Source organism: Ylistrum balloti, unplaced genomic scaffold (assembly GCF_031769215.1).
Source record: "Ylistrum balloti isolate Yb309-2 unplaced genomic scaffold, AGI_CSIRO_Ybal_v1 Utg372050, whole genome shotgun sequence".
NCBI classification, from domain to species: domain Eukaryota; kingdom Metazoa; phylum Mollusca; class Bivalvia; order Pectinida; family Pectinidae; genus Ylistrum; species Ylistrum balloti.
The window spans coordinates 24,506-42,547 of record NW_026782990.1 but is presented as its reverse complement, the minus strand read 5'-3'; the positions used below and the strand labels follow the sequence as shown (position 1 = coordinate 42,547).

At 37.0% G+C, this 18,042-nt stretch overlaps 1 protein-coding gene across 1 annotated transcript in view; it reads right to left on the bottom strand.

Annotated features, from left to right (window-relative positions):
* LOC132564196 (plexin-A4-like) overlaps positions 1-18,042 on the bottom strand; it is a gene marked incomplete at its 5' end in the record, with an annotated part of 64,915 nt that overhangs the window by 24,459 nt on the left and 22,414 nt on the right. Inside the window, 6 exons of the mRNA XM_060228873.1 lie at positions 942-1,001; positions 1,368-1,501; positions 3,515-3,666; positions 6,642-6,861; positions 6,984-7,136; positions 16,955-17,185. Of these exons, the coding sequence (XP_060084856.1) occupies positions 942-1,001; positions 1,368-1,501; positions 3,515-3,666; positions 6,642-6,861; positions 6,984-7,136; positions 16,955-17,185 (950 nt within the window). The remainder of the gene's footprint in view (positions 1-941; positions 1,002-1,367; positions 1,502-3,514; positions 3,667-6,641; positions 6,862-6,983; positions 7,137-16,954; positions 17,186-18,042) is intronic.

Sequence of the window (18,042 nt, the reverse complement as noted above, 5' to 3'; positions counted from 1 at the left end):
GGTAAATCCTCTGAATGGTTTCTGACAGGCCTTTGATATAAGGGATGAGAACTGGTCCTTTTCTTCTGGTCAGTTGTCTGATACAGGTGACTGTGTAGTCATTGACAACTCACACTCCAATTTTCTACTAGTTGTGTTATAAGAACTTCTATCCTATTGACAATACCATCCTGCATAAAATGTTCCAAAATAGTGTGCAATATGATAATTGTCTGAAAACTTTGTCATTTGTAAAAAGATTTCAATAATCATCTTCACATTACTAAATAAAACACAAAATAAATTATCAACAGTGAAACACCTATTTCAACGCTGAGTCGTTATCATTTCTATGCCTACAATAATGATGTAGGCCCTGTTACTCTGATAAGTAGTTCATCTCAGGTACCTACTTACTCTGATAAGTAGGTCATTTTGGGTACATACTTAATCTAATAAGTAGGTCATCATGGGTTCATACTTACTGTGATAAATAGGTCATCTGGGGTTCATACTTACTGTGATAAGTAGGTCATCTCATGTACATACTAACTCTAATAAGTAGGTTATCTGGAGTTCATACTTACTCTGATATGTAGGTCATCTCAGGTTCATACTTACTCTGTGACAAGTAGGTCATCTTGGGTTCATATTTACTCTAATAAGTAGGTCATCTCGGGTTCATACTTACTCTGATAAGAAGGTCATCTCAGGTACATACTAACTCTGATAAGTAGGTTATTTGGGGTTCATACTTACTCTGATAAGTAATTCATCTCAGGTACATACTTACTTTAATAAGTAGGTCATCATGGGTTCATACTTACTGTGATAAATAGGTCATCTGGGCTTCATACTTATTGTGACAAGTAGGTCATCTTGGTTTCATACTTACTCTAGAAATAGGTCATCTCAGGTTCATACTTACTCTGATAAGTAGGTCACCTAGGGTTTATACTTACTGTGATATGTAGGTCATCTTTCCTAACAATATAACAGTCAGCAGTGATGAAAATTCTGCCCTGAATAAACCAAAACATCAATTCATGTAATATTCTAGATATTAAAAATTTGCTCAATCTAGCAATCAAATGTTACTACATAATCAAGTTGTAATATATTAGTACATTTAATAATATTTGCATCTGCTGTTAAAGCTGTTATAAAGAACAGAAACAGAATCTGTGATCAACACAATGTTTATGGTACAACAATAAAGCAATGACTGTATAAATTTGTATGTGAAAATTAAACTTATCACACTTGCATTAAATATTTTGTGTTGAAAATATAAATCCTACAGTATCTTCTTCAGTTCAGTTCAAATGTCATGGTTATATTGTCACATTTCTACAGAAATTATCATGAGGTCCAAATCTAATACTCACTTCTCTTGAACAGAAAAATTGTTCTGTCGCTCCATAGTTCTGATTAGAGACTGAAGGAAGAATTTGTTCTTCAATAATTCTTCGAATGCCAGGATTCCTTTTGGGGCTAGCATTGAAATGTCTTCCATCTGGCACTGTTCATAAAATAATGTGTATGTAATACAAGTTTTATAATGAAAAAAAATTACCATACAGACAGGGCATTATAATCATTTAGATACAATAAGTACTAAATATAACTGTCAACAAAAGTAGGTCCAATACAATTACTGCAAAACTGTTTTAGCTTAGTATACAGAGGATTGAGAATATAAAAATGCTTAGAAAATCAAATATATTTTACATAAAATCACCAACCAGCACCTACATGCTATATTACACTATTATCATATCTACGGATATATAAGTGATTTTCTGTGTTAACATAGAAGGATGAACAGAATAATGATATTTTGTAACATTATTATTGTGTGATAATTGATACATAAAATTGTAAACTTGTAAACTAGAATTAACACATAGTAAACTTGAGAAAACACTGTATTCCTTTTCTACAAAGCCACACATATTTAAGCATGAGAGAAGTAAGTTTAGATGATGAGAAATTTTTATGAATTATAATTATAATTTAATTTAGTGATAAGTAGAAGTTGCATTCTGATGATAAACGTTATCCCCCGCCCCCATACACACAGATGTAAAGACCTATATATACCAAATTTGGTGAAAACTCAATGAATAAGCCAAAAACAGTTGAAAACTAGATTCTAAAACATAATAATTCATCAGTTTGTATTTTATGAAATGATTTCAGATCATGACCTTGAACAAAATGACCATGCTAGGAATCAACGTCCTATATCCAGCAATAAATAAGTTAAATCTAGAACCATGACAACAAATTAATAAACAACAGTGATTTCAATGTAATCATATGTCAGTGTTCCGTTGTTATTTGATGTGTCCTAAACACCCCTAGTAATATTGTATCTCTGCAAGAAATCACCCTTCTAAATCCATTGTCAGCTACAGCTCACTCAGCAGTGCTGAACACAGAAACACAGCACCAATCAAACCCCAAAAAATGGGTTTTAGGAAAAGAAGCAGAAAACCATGTTAAATGGTACCATTCAATAAAGGTGCTAACCAAATCTCAAGTCAACTGGTACTCAGGTTACCAGAGGAACAGAAGAGCTAATTCCAGATTAACACTCCCCCACCTACAACTTCTTTGTGGGAGTGAAGGTATGTAGATGATTGCGATCACAAAAGTGAAATCTTAACTTAATCCGTAATAGGTTATTAAAACTAATATATATATATATGAATTCGATAATTAATCAAATAGTAATTTCTATTGAATTGACATTCTTAGTAATATGTATTTTGAAGTAAATTTTACAAAGAACTTTTGTATGAAATAAATACAAAGTATAGACATTAATAAATAGTTAGTTTAGTACAGAACAGGAAACGTTTCATATTATCAATATGTTCTCAATAGATTTCAAGATCAAATGAGGATTAGGAGTGCATGGATTCATAATAGTTTACGCCTTCAGGATACAAACAAAAAGTTGACATCAGAGAGTCTTGCTAGACAATACTTCATATATAAGGTGAAATAACTCTTGTTTATGATATTTGTTTACAGGTATTTTATAGTTAAGGTGTGCTATATAAACATCTATCACAAACCCGTACCTTAGGAGTAATATCAGTCTGCAATAAAACAAAGCAACATCATGAAACCCAAGTCATGGAGACAAACCAGGCTCCTTTAGATAGTGATAATAGCTACAGCTAACCCTTAGGCAAAAGGAGACATCCCATCATCACATAAGGGTTAGAAAGATAGTCGCCCGAGGCAAATTGATACACTCCATCATAGTACAAAATAAGTTATTGTATCAAAGACAATAAAAAGACTTCAAGACGCAAAAACAATTAACATTTGTAGACAAACGAAGCCAGATATGCTAAAATGATTTTGTGAATAAAGTTAATTTAACATGAAAATAGCAATATTGTTTCACTTTACCATGGACATGGTAAAGCCCCCTGCCCCACCCTGAATTTCCCTATCCTTATGACAGTCTCTCATTTAATAAATCACTTATGAAATACACTTGAGAGTTAAGACATACCATGGCACTGGACTGATAGTAAATACTCTCTCCGGCTTTCAGCTTCGGGAACAGGGCATGGAACGAATAGTGATGATAGTTAAAGTATGGGATTCCAGTTGTCACTAAATCACCTTTGATGTCCTGCATGCTCATCTGCATGTCTGCAAATACTTAAGACCAAAAACACATCCTTGTCATATAAACTCGGTAAAGACAAGTGCTTTTATGTACATATATATTACAGCCATCAGATATATATACCTGAAAGTTTGTAACACCGCTAAATGATAAACAAATTGATATTTTTTGTAAAACTACACTAAAGGTCAGTAAAATTCGGATCTTCAGACGCTGTTGTAAGGTATCTCTAGCAGCTTGTCCACTAGTTTACTTCAGAATGAATTGCTGTCATATTGAAACAATTCACACTTATGGACATTTGTATGGTATTATACTGTAAATCAAGTAGATTTGAGAATACATAATTTGATAAACACTGATCTAGAGACATCTTTAGAGTCACTAATGATGAAAAATAAGAGACATGGACTCTGCCAGACTCCAATATTGGTAACAGAATCAACATGGATGATGCCATCTAGAGTTTTATATTTGTATAAATAATCATGAGTAATTATATAGGGTCCCTAGCCTGCAGCAAACGTAAAATTCCCTGACTCTTCAATGACTTTTCCCTGAAAAAATTTTATTTTGTCCCTGACCAAAAAAAGTTTATTTAAACGGTCTCCACACATGCCCCTCCAGCCGTCCAGTCCACCCACATCTTAAAAATTTATGATTTATTCAAGGAAAGTTTGGCAGAGTCATTCTGTGTTTTTATCTTTTCATTACATCAGAAGACCACTCTAGTCACAATAAATTCAACCATCAAAATGATTTTTCCTGACTTTCATGGAATTAGAAAATTCACTGATTTTTCACTGACCTTGAAATGATAATGAATTTTCCTGAATTTTTCACTGACCTAGAAATAATAATGAATTTCCCTGAATTTTTCACTGACCTTGAAATGATAATGAATTTCCCTGAAGTTTTCACTGACCTAGAAATAATAATGAATTTCCCTGAATTTTTCACTGACCTTGAAATGATAATGAATTTCCCTGAATTTTCCCCTGACTTTGAAATAATTATGAATTTCCCTGAATTTTTCCCTGACCTTGAAATAATAATGAATTTTCCTGAATTTTTCACTGACCTAGAAATAATAATGAATTTCCCAGAATTTTTCACTGACCTTAAAATGATAATGAATTTCCCTGAATTTTCCCCTGACTTTGAAATAATTATGAATTTCCCTGAATTTTTCCCTGACCTTGAAATAATAATGAATTTCCCTGAATTTTTCACTGACCTTGAAATAATAATGAATTTCCCTGAATATTTCACTGACCTAGAAATAATAATGAATTTCCTTGACTTTTTTGCTGACCTTGAAATAATAATGAATTTCCCTGACTTTTCATTGACCTAGAAATAATAATGAATTTCCCTGAATATTTCACTGACCTTGAAATAATAATGAATTTCCCAGAATTTTTCACTGACCTTGAAATAATAATGAATTTCCCTGAATATTTCACTGACCTTGAAATAATAATGAATTTCCCAGAATTTTTCACTGATCTAGAAATAATAATGAATTTCCCTGAATTTTTCACTGACCTAGAAATAATAATGAATTTCCCTGAATTTTTCACTGACCTTGAAATAATAATGAATTTTCCTGACTTTTCACTGACCTTGAAATGATAATGAATTTCCCTGATTTTTCACTGACCTTGAAATAATAATGAATTTCCTTGAATTTTTCACTGACCTTGAAATAATAATGAATTTCCCTGAATTTTTCACTGACCTTGAAATAATAATGAATTTCCCTGATTTTTCACTGACCTTGAAATAATAATGAATTTCCTTGAATTTTTCACTGACCTTGAAATAATAATGAATTTCCCTGAATTTTTCACTGACCTTGAAATAATAATGAATTTCCCTGAATTTTTCACTGGCCTTGAAATAATAATGAATTTCCCTGAATTTTCACTGACCTTGAAATAATAATGAATTTCCCAGAATTTTTCACTGACCTTGAAATAATAATGAATTTCCCTGAATTTTTCACTGACCTTGAAATAATAATGAATTTCCCTGATTTTTCACTGACCTTGAAATAATAATGAATTTCCTTGAATTTTTCACTGACCTTGAAATAATAATGAATTTCCCTGAATTTTTCACTGACCTTGAAATAATAATGAATTTCCCTGAATTTTTCACTGGCCTTGAAATAATAATGAATTTCCCTGAATTTTCACTGACCTTGAAATAATAATGAATTTCCCAGAATTTTTCACTGACCTAGAAATAATAATAATGAATTTCCCTGACTTTTCACTGACCTAGAAATAATAATGAATTTCCTTGACTTTTTTGCTGACCTTGAAATAATAATGAATTTCCCTGACTTTTCATTGACCTAGAAATAATAATGAATTTTCCTGACTCTTCACTGACCTGGCAACCCTGTTATAATCAATTACCTCTCCTTGCATGGCAATGCCAAAATAAATCCCCCACAAAAAAGAAGTGATTTACAGTAAACAGGTTTCTTCTCTCTTTGTTGGATCAGAGTAAGAATAAATGAAGGCAAAATGTTATAACTTAATGAATTTTCTAAAGATTTTTCACATATCCTCTCATAAGTGACAATTTTTGATGAAAAATGACAGTTTATCAAACAAGCTTTTCTTTGAAGTCGCTTGTTCCAGTTTGTATTTGTTAATAACAAATTGACAAAATACTGTAAAACCATCAATTTTTGTTGGGGTTTTTGCTGATTTCATGAATACACTCTTATTCCATGAATTCATACATCAAAAAACTGTTGAAATAAGTAGATTTATATAGCTACATATTTATCCACAGAATCAAATTTCCACAACACAGTGATATTTTTGGTCTGGAAAAACCACGAAAAATTGATTTTATGGTCCATGTTATTGTGCCTTTCCAAGATGTATTGACTTATTGCAGACCCGCTTAAAATCCATAAAATGTCACATGAAGTATCACGTCAACACTATTTGGTCAGTTATATAAAACACCCTCAATGTATATGTACCTTCTCGACTTTTGGATCTGATGTTGCTCTCCATTTCTACAATATCGTTCTGGAGTTTGGAAACTTGGCTGTTCTTCTTGCGTACACGGACCATACAGAAGGTAAGGACAACCAACATGGACAAAACCACGGCACCTAGTACGGCACAGATGATGATGATTGTCAGGTCTTTCTCATAGTAAATAGCACCAACATTTTGTCGAAGATTTCCAACCAACACCTAAACAGACAATAGCATTATGATGATTACGATGATTTAATGTAAAGCATTAATCTTAATACTAGGTCAATGTTATTTATGAGGCTGTATATTGGAAGCAATGCTGAGAAAGGTTCGCTTACCTCGACTTGGTATTCATTTCCTTCATGTAAGAAATCAGGTGGTTTGAAGGTGATAAGTGTACCATTAATGTTGATGCTGACCTCATCACAACGGGTTGTCTGAACAAGCACTTCATAGTCAGATTCAACAGCTCCTCTCAGCAGGTCCTTACCCTACAGCCAAAACATCAATTAATCAAAACTCACAGTAGGTACTGACCCTACAGCCAAAACATTCATGAACAGTAACTCACAGTAGGTACTGACCCTACAGCCAAAACATCAATTAATCAAAACACACAGTAGGTACTGACCCTACCACCAAAACAGCCATTAATAGCAACACGCAGTAGGTACTGACCCTACAGCCAAAACAGCCATTAATAGCAACTCACAGTAGGTAGTGACCCTACAGCCAAAACATTCATCAACAGTACCTCACAGTAGGTACTGACCCTACAGCCAAAACATCAATTAATCAAAACTCACAGTAGGTACTGACCCTACAGCCAAAACATTCATCAACAGTACCTCGCAGTAGGTACTGACCCTACAGCCAAAACAGCCATTAATAGCAACACGCAGTAGGTACTGACCCTACAGCCAAAACAGCCATTAATAGCAACACGCAGTAGGTACTGACCCTACAGCCAAAACAGCCATTAATAGCAACACGCAGTAGGTACTGACCCTACAGCCAAAACATTCATCAACAGTACCTCGCAGCAGGCACTGACCCTACAGCCAAAACAGCCATTAATAGCAACTCACAGTAGGTACTGACCCTACAGCCAAAACAGCCATTAATAGCAACACGCAGTAGGAACTGACCCTACAGCCAAAACAGCCATTAATAGCAACACACAGTAGGTACTGACCCTACAGCCAAAACAGCCATTAATAGCAACACGCAGTAGGTACTGACCCTACAGCCAAAACAGCCATTAATAGCAACACGCAGTAGGTACTAACCCTACAGCCATTAATAGCAACATGCAGTAGGTACTGACCCTACAGCCAAAACATTCATCAACAGTACCTCGCAGTAGGTACTGACCCTACAGCCAAAACAGCCATTAATAGCAACACGCAGTAGGTACTGACCCTACAGCCAAAACATTCATCAACAGTACCTCGCAGTAGGCACTGACCCTATTGCCAAAACAGCCATTAATAGCAACTCAAAGTAGGTACTGACCCTACAGCCAAAACAGCCATTAATAGCAACTCAAAGTAGGTGCTGACCCTACAGCCAAAACAGCCATTAATAGCAACACGCAGTAGGTACTGACCCTACAGCCAAAACAGCCATTAATAGCAACACGCAGTAGGTACTGACCCTACAGCCAAAACAGCCATTAATAGCAACACTCAGTAGGTACTGACCCTACAGCCAAAACATTCATCAACAGTAGGTACTGACCCTACAGCCAAAACAGCATTAATAGCAACACACAGTAGGTACTGACCCTACAGCCAAAACAGCCATTAATAGCAACACACAGTAGGTACTGACCCTACAGCCAAAACAGCCATTAATAGCAACACGCAGTAGGTACTGACCCTACAGCCAAAACAGCCATTAATAGCAACACGCAGTAGGTACTGACCCTACAGCCAAAACAGCCATTAATAGCAACACGCAGTAGGTACTGACCCTACAGCCAAAACATTCATGAACAGTAACTCACAGTAGGTACTGACCCTACAGCCAAAACAGCCATCAACAGTACCTCGCAGTAGGTACTGACCCTACAGCCAAAACAGCCATTAATAGCAACACGCAGTAGGTACTGACCCTACAGCCAAAACATTCATCAACAGTACCTCGCAGTAGGCACTGACCCTATTGCCAAAACAGCCATTAATAGCAACTCAAAGTAGGTACTGACCCTACAGCCAAAACAGCCATTAATAGCAACTCAAAGTAGGTACTGACCCTACAGCCAAATAGCAGCCATTAATACAGCCAAAACATTCATGCAGTAGTAGTACTGACCCTACAGCCAAAACATCCATTAATAGCAACTCACAGTAGGTACTGACCCTACAGCCAAAACAGCCATTAATAGCAACTCACAGTAGGTACTGACCCTACAGCCAAAACAGCCATTAATAGCAACATGCAGTAGGTACTGACCCTACAGCCAAAACAGCCATTAATAGCAACACGCAGTAGGTACTGACCCTACAGCCAAAACAGCCATAGCAACAGCAGTAACACACAGTAGGTACTGACCCTACAGCCAAAACAGCCATTAATAGCAACACACAGTAGGTACTGACCCTACAGCCAAAACAGCCATTAATAGCAACATCACAGTAGGTACTGACCCTACAGCCAAAACAGCCATTAATAGCAACACGCAGTAGGTACTGACCCTAATAGCAACAGCAGTAGGTACTGACCCTACAGCCAAAACATTCATCAACAGTACCTCGCAGTAACCCTACAGCCAAAACAGCCATTAATAGCAACACACAGTAGGTACTGACCCTACAGCCAAAACAGCCATTAATAGCAACTCGCAGTAGGTACTGACCCTACAGCCAAAACAGCCATTAATAGCAACTCGCAGTAGGTACTGACCCTACAGCCAAAACAGCCATTAATAGCAACTCGCAGTAGGTACTGACCCTACAGCCAAAACAGCCATTAATAGCAACACGCAGTAGGTACTGACCCTACAGCCAAAACAGCCATTAATAGCAACATGCAGTAGGTAGTGACACTACAGCCAAAACATTCATCAACAGTACCTCGCAGTAGGTACTGACCCTACAGCCAAAACAGCCATTAATAGCAACACGCAGTAGGTACTGACCCTACAGCCAAAACAGCCATTAATAGCAACACGCAGTAGGTACTGACCCTACAGCCAAAACAGCCATTAATAGCAACACACAGTAGGTACTGACCCTACAGCCAAAACAGCCATTAATAGCAACACACAGTAGGTACTGACCCTACAGCCAAAACAGCCATTAATAGCAACACACAGTAGGTACTGACCCTACAGCCAAAACAGCCATTAATAGCAACACGCAGTAGGTACCAAAACATTCATCAACAGTCGCAGTAGGTACTGACCCTACAGCCAAAACAGCCATTAATAGCAACACGCAGTAGGTACTGACCCTACAGCCAAAACAGCCATTAATAGCAACTCAAAGTAGGTACTGACCCTACAGCCAAAACAGCCATTAATAGCAACACGCAGTAGGTACTGACCCTACAGCCAAAACATTCATCAACAGTACCTCGCGGCAGGTACTGACCCTACAGCCAAAACAGCCATTAATAGCAACTCACAGTAGGTACTGACCCTACAGCCAAAACAGCCATTAATAGCAACACGCAGTAGGTACTGACCCTACAGCCAAAACAGCCATTAATAGCAACTCAAAGTAGGTACTGACCCTACAGCCAAAACAGCCATTAATAGCAACTCAAAGTAGGTACTGACCCTACAGCCAAAACAGCCATTAATAGCAACTCAAAGTAGGTACTGACCCTACAGCCAAAACAGCCATTAATAGCAACACGCAGTAGGTACTGACCCTACAGCCAAAACAGCCATTAATAGCAACACGCAGTAGGTACTGACAGCCATACAGCCAAAACAGCCATTAATAGCAACTCACAGTAGGTACTGACCCTACAGCCAAAACAGCCATTAATAGCAACATCACAGTAGGTACTGACCCTACAGCCAAAACAGCATTAATAGCAACTCACAGTAGGTACAACACCTCACAGTAGGTACTGACCCTACAGCCAAAACAGCCATTAATAGCAACTCACAGTAGGTACTGACCCTACAGCCAAAACATTCATCAACAGCCATAGGTAACCCTACAGCCAAAACAGCCATTAATAGCAACTTACAGTAGGTACTGACCCTACAGCCAAAACAGCCATTAATAGCAACACGCAGTAGGTACTGACCCTACAGCCAAAACAGCCATTAATAGCAACACGCAGTAGGTACTGACCCTACAGCCAAAACAGCCATTAATAGCAACACGCAGTAGGTACTGACCCTACAGCCAAAACAGCCATTAATAGCAACTCACAGTAGGTACTGACCCTACAGCCAAAACAGCCATTAATAGCAACACGCAGTAGGTACTGACCCTACAGCCAAAACAGCCATTAATAGCAACTCACAGTAGGTACTGACCCTACAGCCAAAACAGCCATTAATAGCAACACGCAGTAGGTACTGACCCTACAGCCAAAACATTCATCAACAGTACCTCACAGTAGGTACTGACCCTACAGCCAAAACAGCCATTAATGAGCCCTACAGCTGAAAACAGCCAAAACAGCCATTAATAGCAACTCACAGTAGGTACTGACCCTACAGCCAAAACAGCCATTAATAGCAACACGCAGTAGGAACTGAACAGTACCTCACAGTAGGTACTGACCCTACAGCCAAAACAGCCATTAATAGCAACACGCAGTAGGTACTGACCCTACAGCCAAAACAGCCATTAATAGCAACTCACAGTAGGTACTGACCCTACAGCCAAAACAGCAACATTAATAGCAACACATGCAGTAGGTAGTAGGTACTGACCCTACAGCCAAAACAGCCATTAATAGCAACTTACAGAAAGTACTGACCCTACAGCCAAAACAGCCATTAATAGCAACTCACAGTAGGTACTGACCCTACAGCCAAAACAGCCATTAATAGCAACTCACAGTAGGTACTGACCCTACAGCCAAAACAGCCATTAATAGCAACAGCCATTAATAGCAGTAGGTACTGACCCTACAGCCAAAACAGCCATTAATAGCAACTCACAGTAGGTACTGACCCTACAGCCAAAACATTCATCAACAGTACCTCACAGTAGGTACTGACCCTACAGCCAAAACAGCCATTAATAGCAACTCACAGAAGGTACTGACCCTACAGCCAAAACAGCCATTAATAGCAACACGCAGTAGGTACTGACCCTAAAGCCAAAACAGCCATTAATAGCAACTCACAGTAGGTACTGACCCTACAGCCAAAACAGCCAATAGCAACACGCAGTAGGTACTGACCCTACAGCCAAAACATTCATCAACAGTACCTCACAGTAGGTACTGACCCTACAGCCAAAACAGCCATTAATAGCAACTTACAGAAAGTACTGACCCTACAGCCAAAACAGCCATTAATAGCAACTCACAGTAGGTACTGACCCTACAGCCAAAACAGCCAATAGCAACACGCAGTAGGTACTGACCCTACAGCCAAAACATTCATCAACAGTACCTCACAGTAGGTACTGACCCTACAGCCAAAACAGCCATTAATAGCAACTTACAGAAAGTACTGACCCTACAGCCAAAACAGCCATTAATAGCAACTCACAGTAGGTACTGACCCTACAGCCAAAACAGCCATTAATAGCAACTTACAGAAAGTACTGACCCTACAGCCAAAACAGCCATTAATAGCAACTTACAGAAAGTACTGACCCTACAGCCAAAACAGCCATTAATAGCAACTCACAGTAGGTACTGACCCTACAGCCAAAACATTCATCAACAGTACCTCACAGTAGGTACTGACCCTACAGCCAAAACAGCCATTAATAGCAACTTACAGAAAGTACTGACCCTACAGCCAAAACAGCCATTAATAGCAACTCACAGTAGGTACTGACCCTACAGCCAAAACAGCCATTAATAGCAACTTACAGAAAGTACTGACCCTACAGCCAAAACAGCCATTAATAGCAACTTACAGAAAGTACTGACCCTACAGCCAAAACAGCCATTAATAGCAACTTACAGAAAGTACTGACCCTACAGCCAAAACAGCCATTAATAGCAACTCACAGTAGGTACTGACCCTACAGCCAAAACAGCCATTAATAGCAACTTACAGAAAGTACTGACCCTACAGCCAAAACATTCATCAACAGTACCTCGCAGTAGGTACTGACCCTACAGCCAAAACAGCCATTAATAGCAACACGCAGTAGGTACTGACCCTACAGCCAAAACGGCCATTAATAGCAACTCACAGTAGGTACTGACCCTACAGCCAAAACAGCCATTAATAGTAACACGCAGTAGGTACTGACCCTACAGCCAAAATTCTTTTCATCAACATATTTGTATCAGGTGAGCTAAAGATGTGTTCTATTACGTCTAATTTTGGCCTTCAATAAACTTTGATATAAAAAGTAAACAAAGTAAATGTTTATAAAAAATTGTGAATTTTTGTTGAAAATCCTATAGGACGATCGATAAATTCAGTGACCGTTTTTAATCTTAAAAGAAAAAAATATCCTTCAAGGTACATCAGTGAGGTTTTAATTTCATACATGTATGCTTTTGGTTTGGGATGATTTGAAAAATATAGAAAAAAACTAAAAGTACCTCGATTGTAACGTAGCTTTCTGCTGTATAGTGTAGTTAACTAAAAGTACCTCGATTGTAACGTAGCTTTCTGCTGCTTTGTGCAGTGTAGTTAACTAAAAGTACCTCGGTTGTAACGTAGCTTTCTGCTGTATAGTGTAGTTAACTAAAAGTACCTCGATTGTAACGTAGCTTTCTGCTGTATAGTGAAGTTAACTAAAAGGACCTCAATTGTAACATAGCTTTCTGCTGTATAGTGTAGTTAAGTAAAAGTACCTCGGTTGTAATGTAGCTTTCTGCTGTATATTGTAGTTAACTAAAAGTACCTCCATTGTAACATAGCTTTCTGCTGTATAGTGTAGTTAACTAAAAGTACCTCCATTGTAATGTAGCTTTCTGCTGTATAGTGTAGTGTCTTTAATAGTTAACTAAAAGTACCTCTGTTGTAAGGTAGCTTTCTGCTGTATATTGTAGTTAACTAAAAGTACCTCCATTGTAACATAGCTTTCTGCTGTATTGTGTAGTGTAGTTAACTAAAAGTACCTCACTTGTAACGTAGCTTTCTGCTGTATAGTGTAGTGTAGTTAACTAAAAGTACCTTGATTGTAATGTAGCTTTCTGCTGTATAGTGTAGTTAACTAAAAGTACCTTGATTGTAATGTAGCTTTCTGCTGTATAGTGTAGTTAACTAAAAGTACCTCAATTGTAACGTAGCTTTCTGCTGTATAGTGTAGTTAACTAAAAGTACCTCCATTGTAACGTAGCTTTCTGCTGTATAGTGTAGTTAACTAAAAGTACCTCAATTGTAACGTAGCTTTCTGCTGTATAGTGTAGTTAACTAAAAGTACCTCGGTTGTGATGTAGCTTTCTGCTGTATTGTGTAGTGTAGTTAACTAAAAGTACCTCAATTGTAACGTAGCTTTCTGCTGTATAGTGTAGTTAACTAAAAGTACCTCGGTTGTGATGTAGCTTTCTGCTGTATAGTGTAGTTAACTAAAAGTACCTCAATTGTAACGTAGCTTTCTGCTGTATAGTGTAGTTAACTAAAAGTACCTCAATTGTAACGTAGCTTTCTGCTGTATTGTGTAGTGTAGTTAACTAAAAGTACCTCCATTGTAACATAGCTTTCTGCTGTATAGTGTAGTTAAGTAAAAGTACCTTGATTGTAATGTAGCTTTCTGCTATATAGTGTAGTTAACTAAAAGTACCTCGATTGTAACATAGCTTTCTACTGTATATTGTAGTTAACTAAAAGTACCTCCATTGTAACGTAGCTTTCTGCTGTATTGTGTAGTGTAGTTAACTAAAAGTACCTCGGTTGTAACGTAGCTTTCTGCTGTATAGTGTAGTTAACTAAAAGTACCTCGATTGTAACTTAGCTTTCTGCTGTATAGTGAAGTTAACTAAAAGGACCTCAATTGTAACATAGCTTTCTGCTGTATAGTGTAGTTAAGTAAAAGTACCTCGGTTGTAATGTAGCTTTCTGCTGTATATTGTAGTTAACTAAAAGTACCTCAATTGTAACGTAGCTTTCTGCTGTATAGTGTAGTTAACTAAAAGTACCTTGGTTGTGATGTAGCTTTCTGCGGTATAGTGTAGTTAACTGAAAGTACCTCGATTGTAACATAGCTATCTGCTGTATAGTGTAGTGTCTTTAATAGTTAACTAAATGTACCCAGGTTGTAACATAGCTTTCTGCTGTATAGTGTAGTGTCTTTAATAGTTAACTAAATGTACCCAGGTTGTAACGTAGCTTTCTGCTGTTTTGTGCAGTGTAGTTAACTACATGTACCTCGATTGTAACGTAGCTTTCTGCTGTATAGTGTAGTTAACTAAATGTACCTCAATTGTAACGTAGCTTTCTGCTGTATAGTGTAGTTAACTAAATGTACCTCAATTGTAACGTAGCTTTCTGCTGTATAGTGTAGTTAACTAAAAGTACCTCGCTTGTAACGTAGCTTTCTGCTGTATAGTGTAGTGTCTTTAATAGTTAACTAAAAGTACCTCGATTGTAACATAGCTTTCTGCTGTATAGTGTAGTGTCTTTAATAGTTAACTAAATGTACATAGGTTGTAACATAGCTTTCTGCGGTATAGTGTAGTTAACTGAAAGTACCTCGATTGTAACATAGCTATCTGCTGTATAGTGTAGTGTCTTTAATAGTTAACTAAATGTACCCAGGTTGTAACATAGCTTTCTGCTGTATAGTGTAGTGTCTTTAATAATTAACTAAATGTACCCAGGTTGTAACGTAGCTTTCTGCTGTTTTGTGCAGTGTAGTTAACTAAATGTACCTCAATTGTAACGTAGCTTTCTGCTGTATAGTGTAGTTAACTAAAAGTACCTCGCTTGTAACGTAGCTTTCTGCTGTATAGTGTAGTGTCTTTAATAGTTAACTAAAAGTACCTCGATTGTAACATAGCTTTCTGCTGTATAGTGTAGTGTAGTTAACTAAAAGTACCTCGGTTGTAATGTAGCTTTCTGCTGTATAGTGTAGTGTCTTTAATAGTTAACTAAATGTACCTCAATTGTAACGTAGCTTTCTGCTGTATAGTGTAGTGTCTTTAATAGTTAACTAAATGTACCTCGGTTGTAACATAGCTTTCTGCTGTATAGTGTATTGAACTAAAAGTACCTCGATTGTAACGTAGCTTTCTGCTGTATAGTGTAGTGTCTTTAATAGTTAACTAAAAGTACCTCGATTGTAACATAGCTTTCTGCTGTATAGTGTAGTGCCTTTAATAGTTAACTAAAAGTACCTCGATTGTAACATAGCTTTCTGCTGTATAGTGTAGTTAATAAAATGTACCTCGGTTGTAACATAGCTTTCTGCTGTATAGTGTAGTGTAGTTAACTAAAAGTACCTCGATTGTAACATAGCTTTCTGTAACCTTTAATAGTAGCTTTCTGCTGTATTGTGTAGTGTAGTTAACTAAAAGTACCTCCATTGTAACATAGCTTTCTGCTGTATAGTGTAGTTAACTAAAAGTACCTCCATTGTAACATAGCTTTCTGCTGTATAGTGTAGTTAACTAAAAGTACCTCCATTGTAATGTAGCTTTATGCTGTATAGTGTAGTGCCTTTAATAGTTAACTAAAAGTAACTCCATTGTAATGTAGCTTTCTACTGTATAGTGTAGTTTCTTTAATAGTTAACTAAAAGTACCTCCATTGTAACGCAGCTTCCTGCTGTATAGTGTAGTGTAGTTAACTAAAAGTACCTCGATTGTAACGTAGCTTTCTGCTGTATAGTGTAGTTAACTAAAGTACCTCGATTGTAACGTAGCTTTCTACTGTATAGTATAGTTTCTTTAATAGTTAACTAAAAGTACCTCCATTGTAACGTAGCTTCCTGCTGTATAGTGTAGTGTAGTTAACTAAAAGTACCTCGGTTGTAACATAGCTTTCTGCTGTATAGTGTAGTGTAGTTAACTAAAAGTACCTCCATTGTAACGTAGCTTCCTGCTGTATAGTGTAGTGTAGTTAACTAAAAGTACCTCCATTGTAATGTAGCTTTCTGCTGCATAGTGTAATGTTTTTAATAGTTAACTAAAAGTACCTCAATTATAATGTAGCTTTATGCTGTATTGTGAAGTGACTTTAATAGTTAACTAAAAATACCTGGATGGTAACGTAGCTTCCTGCTGTATAGGTTACAGTGTCTTCAAATGGTAGGATAGTTGGATTTTCTGTAAATAATATACTGAACGGAACTTCAAAATTGTCCATATGGATTGTGTAGTGCTGGTAACATGGGCAGGTATCTGCTTGTCGTCGCTTCCTTCTCCTTGAGGGGTTGTATTGTGGTACATTACATTTCATTGAAGAGTCATTGATCACAGTACAAGGATCCTGTACAATAAAACATGACACACTGACATTTGGGCAAGAATTCGCTAATGAAATTTTAGTGTCAAAGTAGTTTATCCACTAAAAAACAAACAAAATCATGCAAGTATGGAGAATAAACATTGCTTAAATATTAAAGTTGGTTTATTTTTATCGTCATATGAAAAAAAAAATTGATCTCACTGATTAAATAACAAGGAAGCAGAACAAGTTGTACACCGTCAGTGGATAAATTATAGGCAAAAACTGTGACATTTCTGCAGCAGTGAAACTCTGAGTCATATTTATGTTAATCAACTGCAAAATGATCGGTCTATCGATAAAAACGCTTGTTTTATGCAGGATTTGATTAATGCTGCGAAAAAAATAGGACTAAAAATAGACCAATATATGTAATTTTTCGCATCAACAAACGTTACGTGCATATTTCCCTCAGTAAAGTTTGGAAATGCATCATCGACACGGCATTTGCAAATTTACGAAGTGTCAACACAAGGTACGATATGATTGTCGTAATTTTCATCAATCAACTGGAGTTGGGGAAATAAAATATAATTAATTTTCATGTCCAAACTACCCTAAAATACCCCCTCTCTTTGGAACAGTTGTATTTCTGTAGCAGATCGAATAACGATAATGTTTTTGTGACATTTCAACCCCCTCCCAGTATTGTTAACACGTGACTATGCAGTGTTCCCAAATGGCATCTACCTGTGTAGAGGAACTCAAGGAGACCACAGAATCTGGTAATTTTCATCACGTAATGAAGTGTTATGCACACATTCGGAATAAAATATGATCTTTGATAATGTTGTGTGATTTTTTCTTTGCATTTTTCAGCAAAAACCCAAGTAGATCTG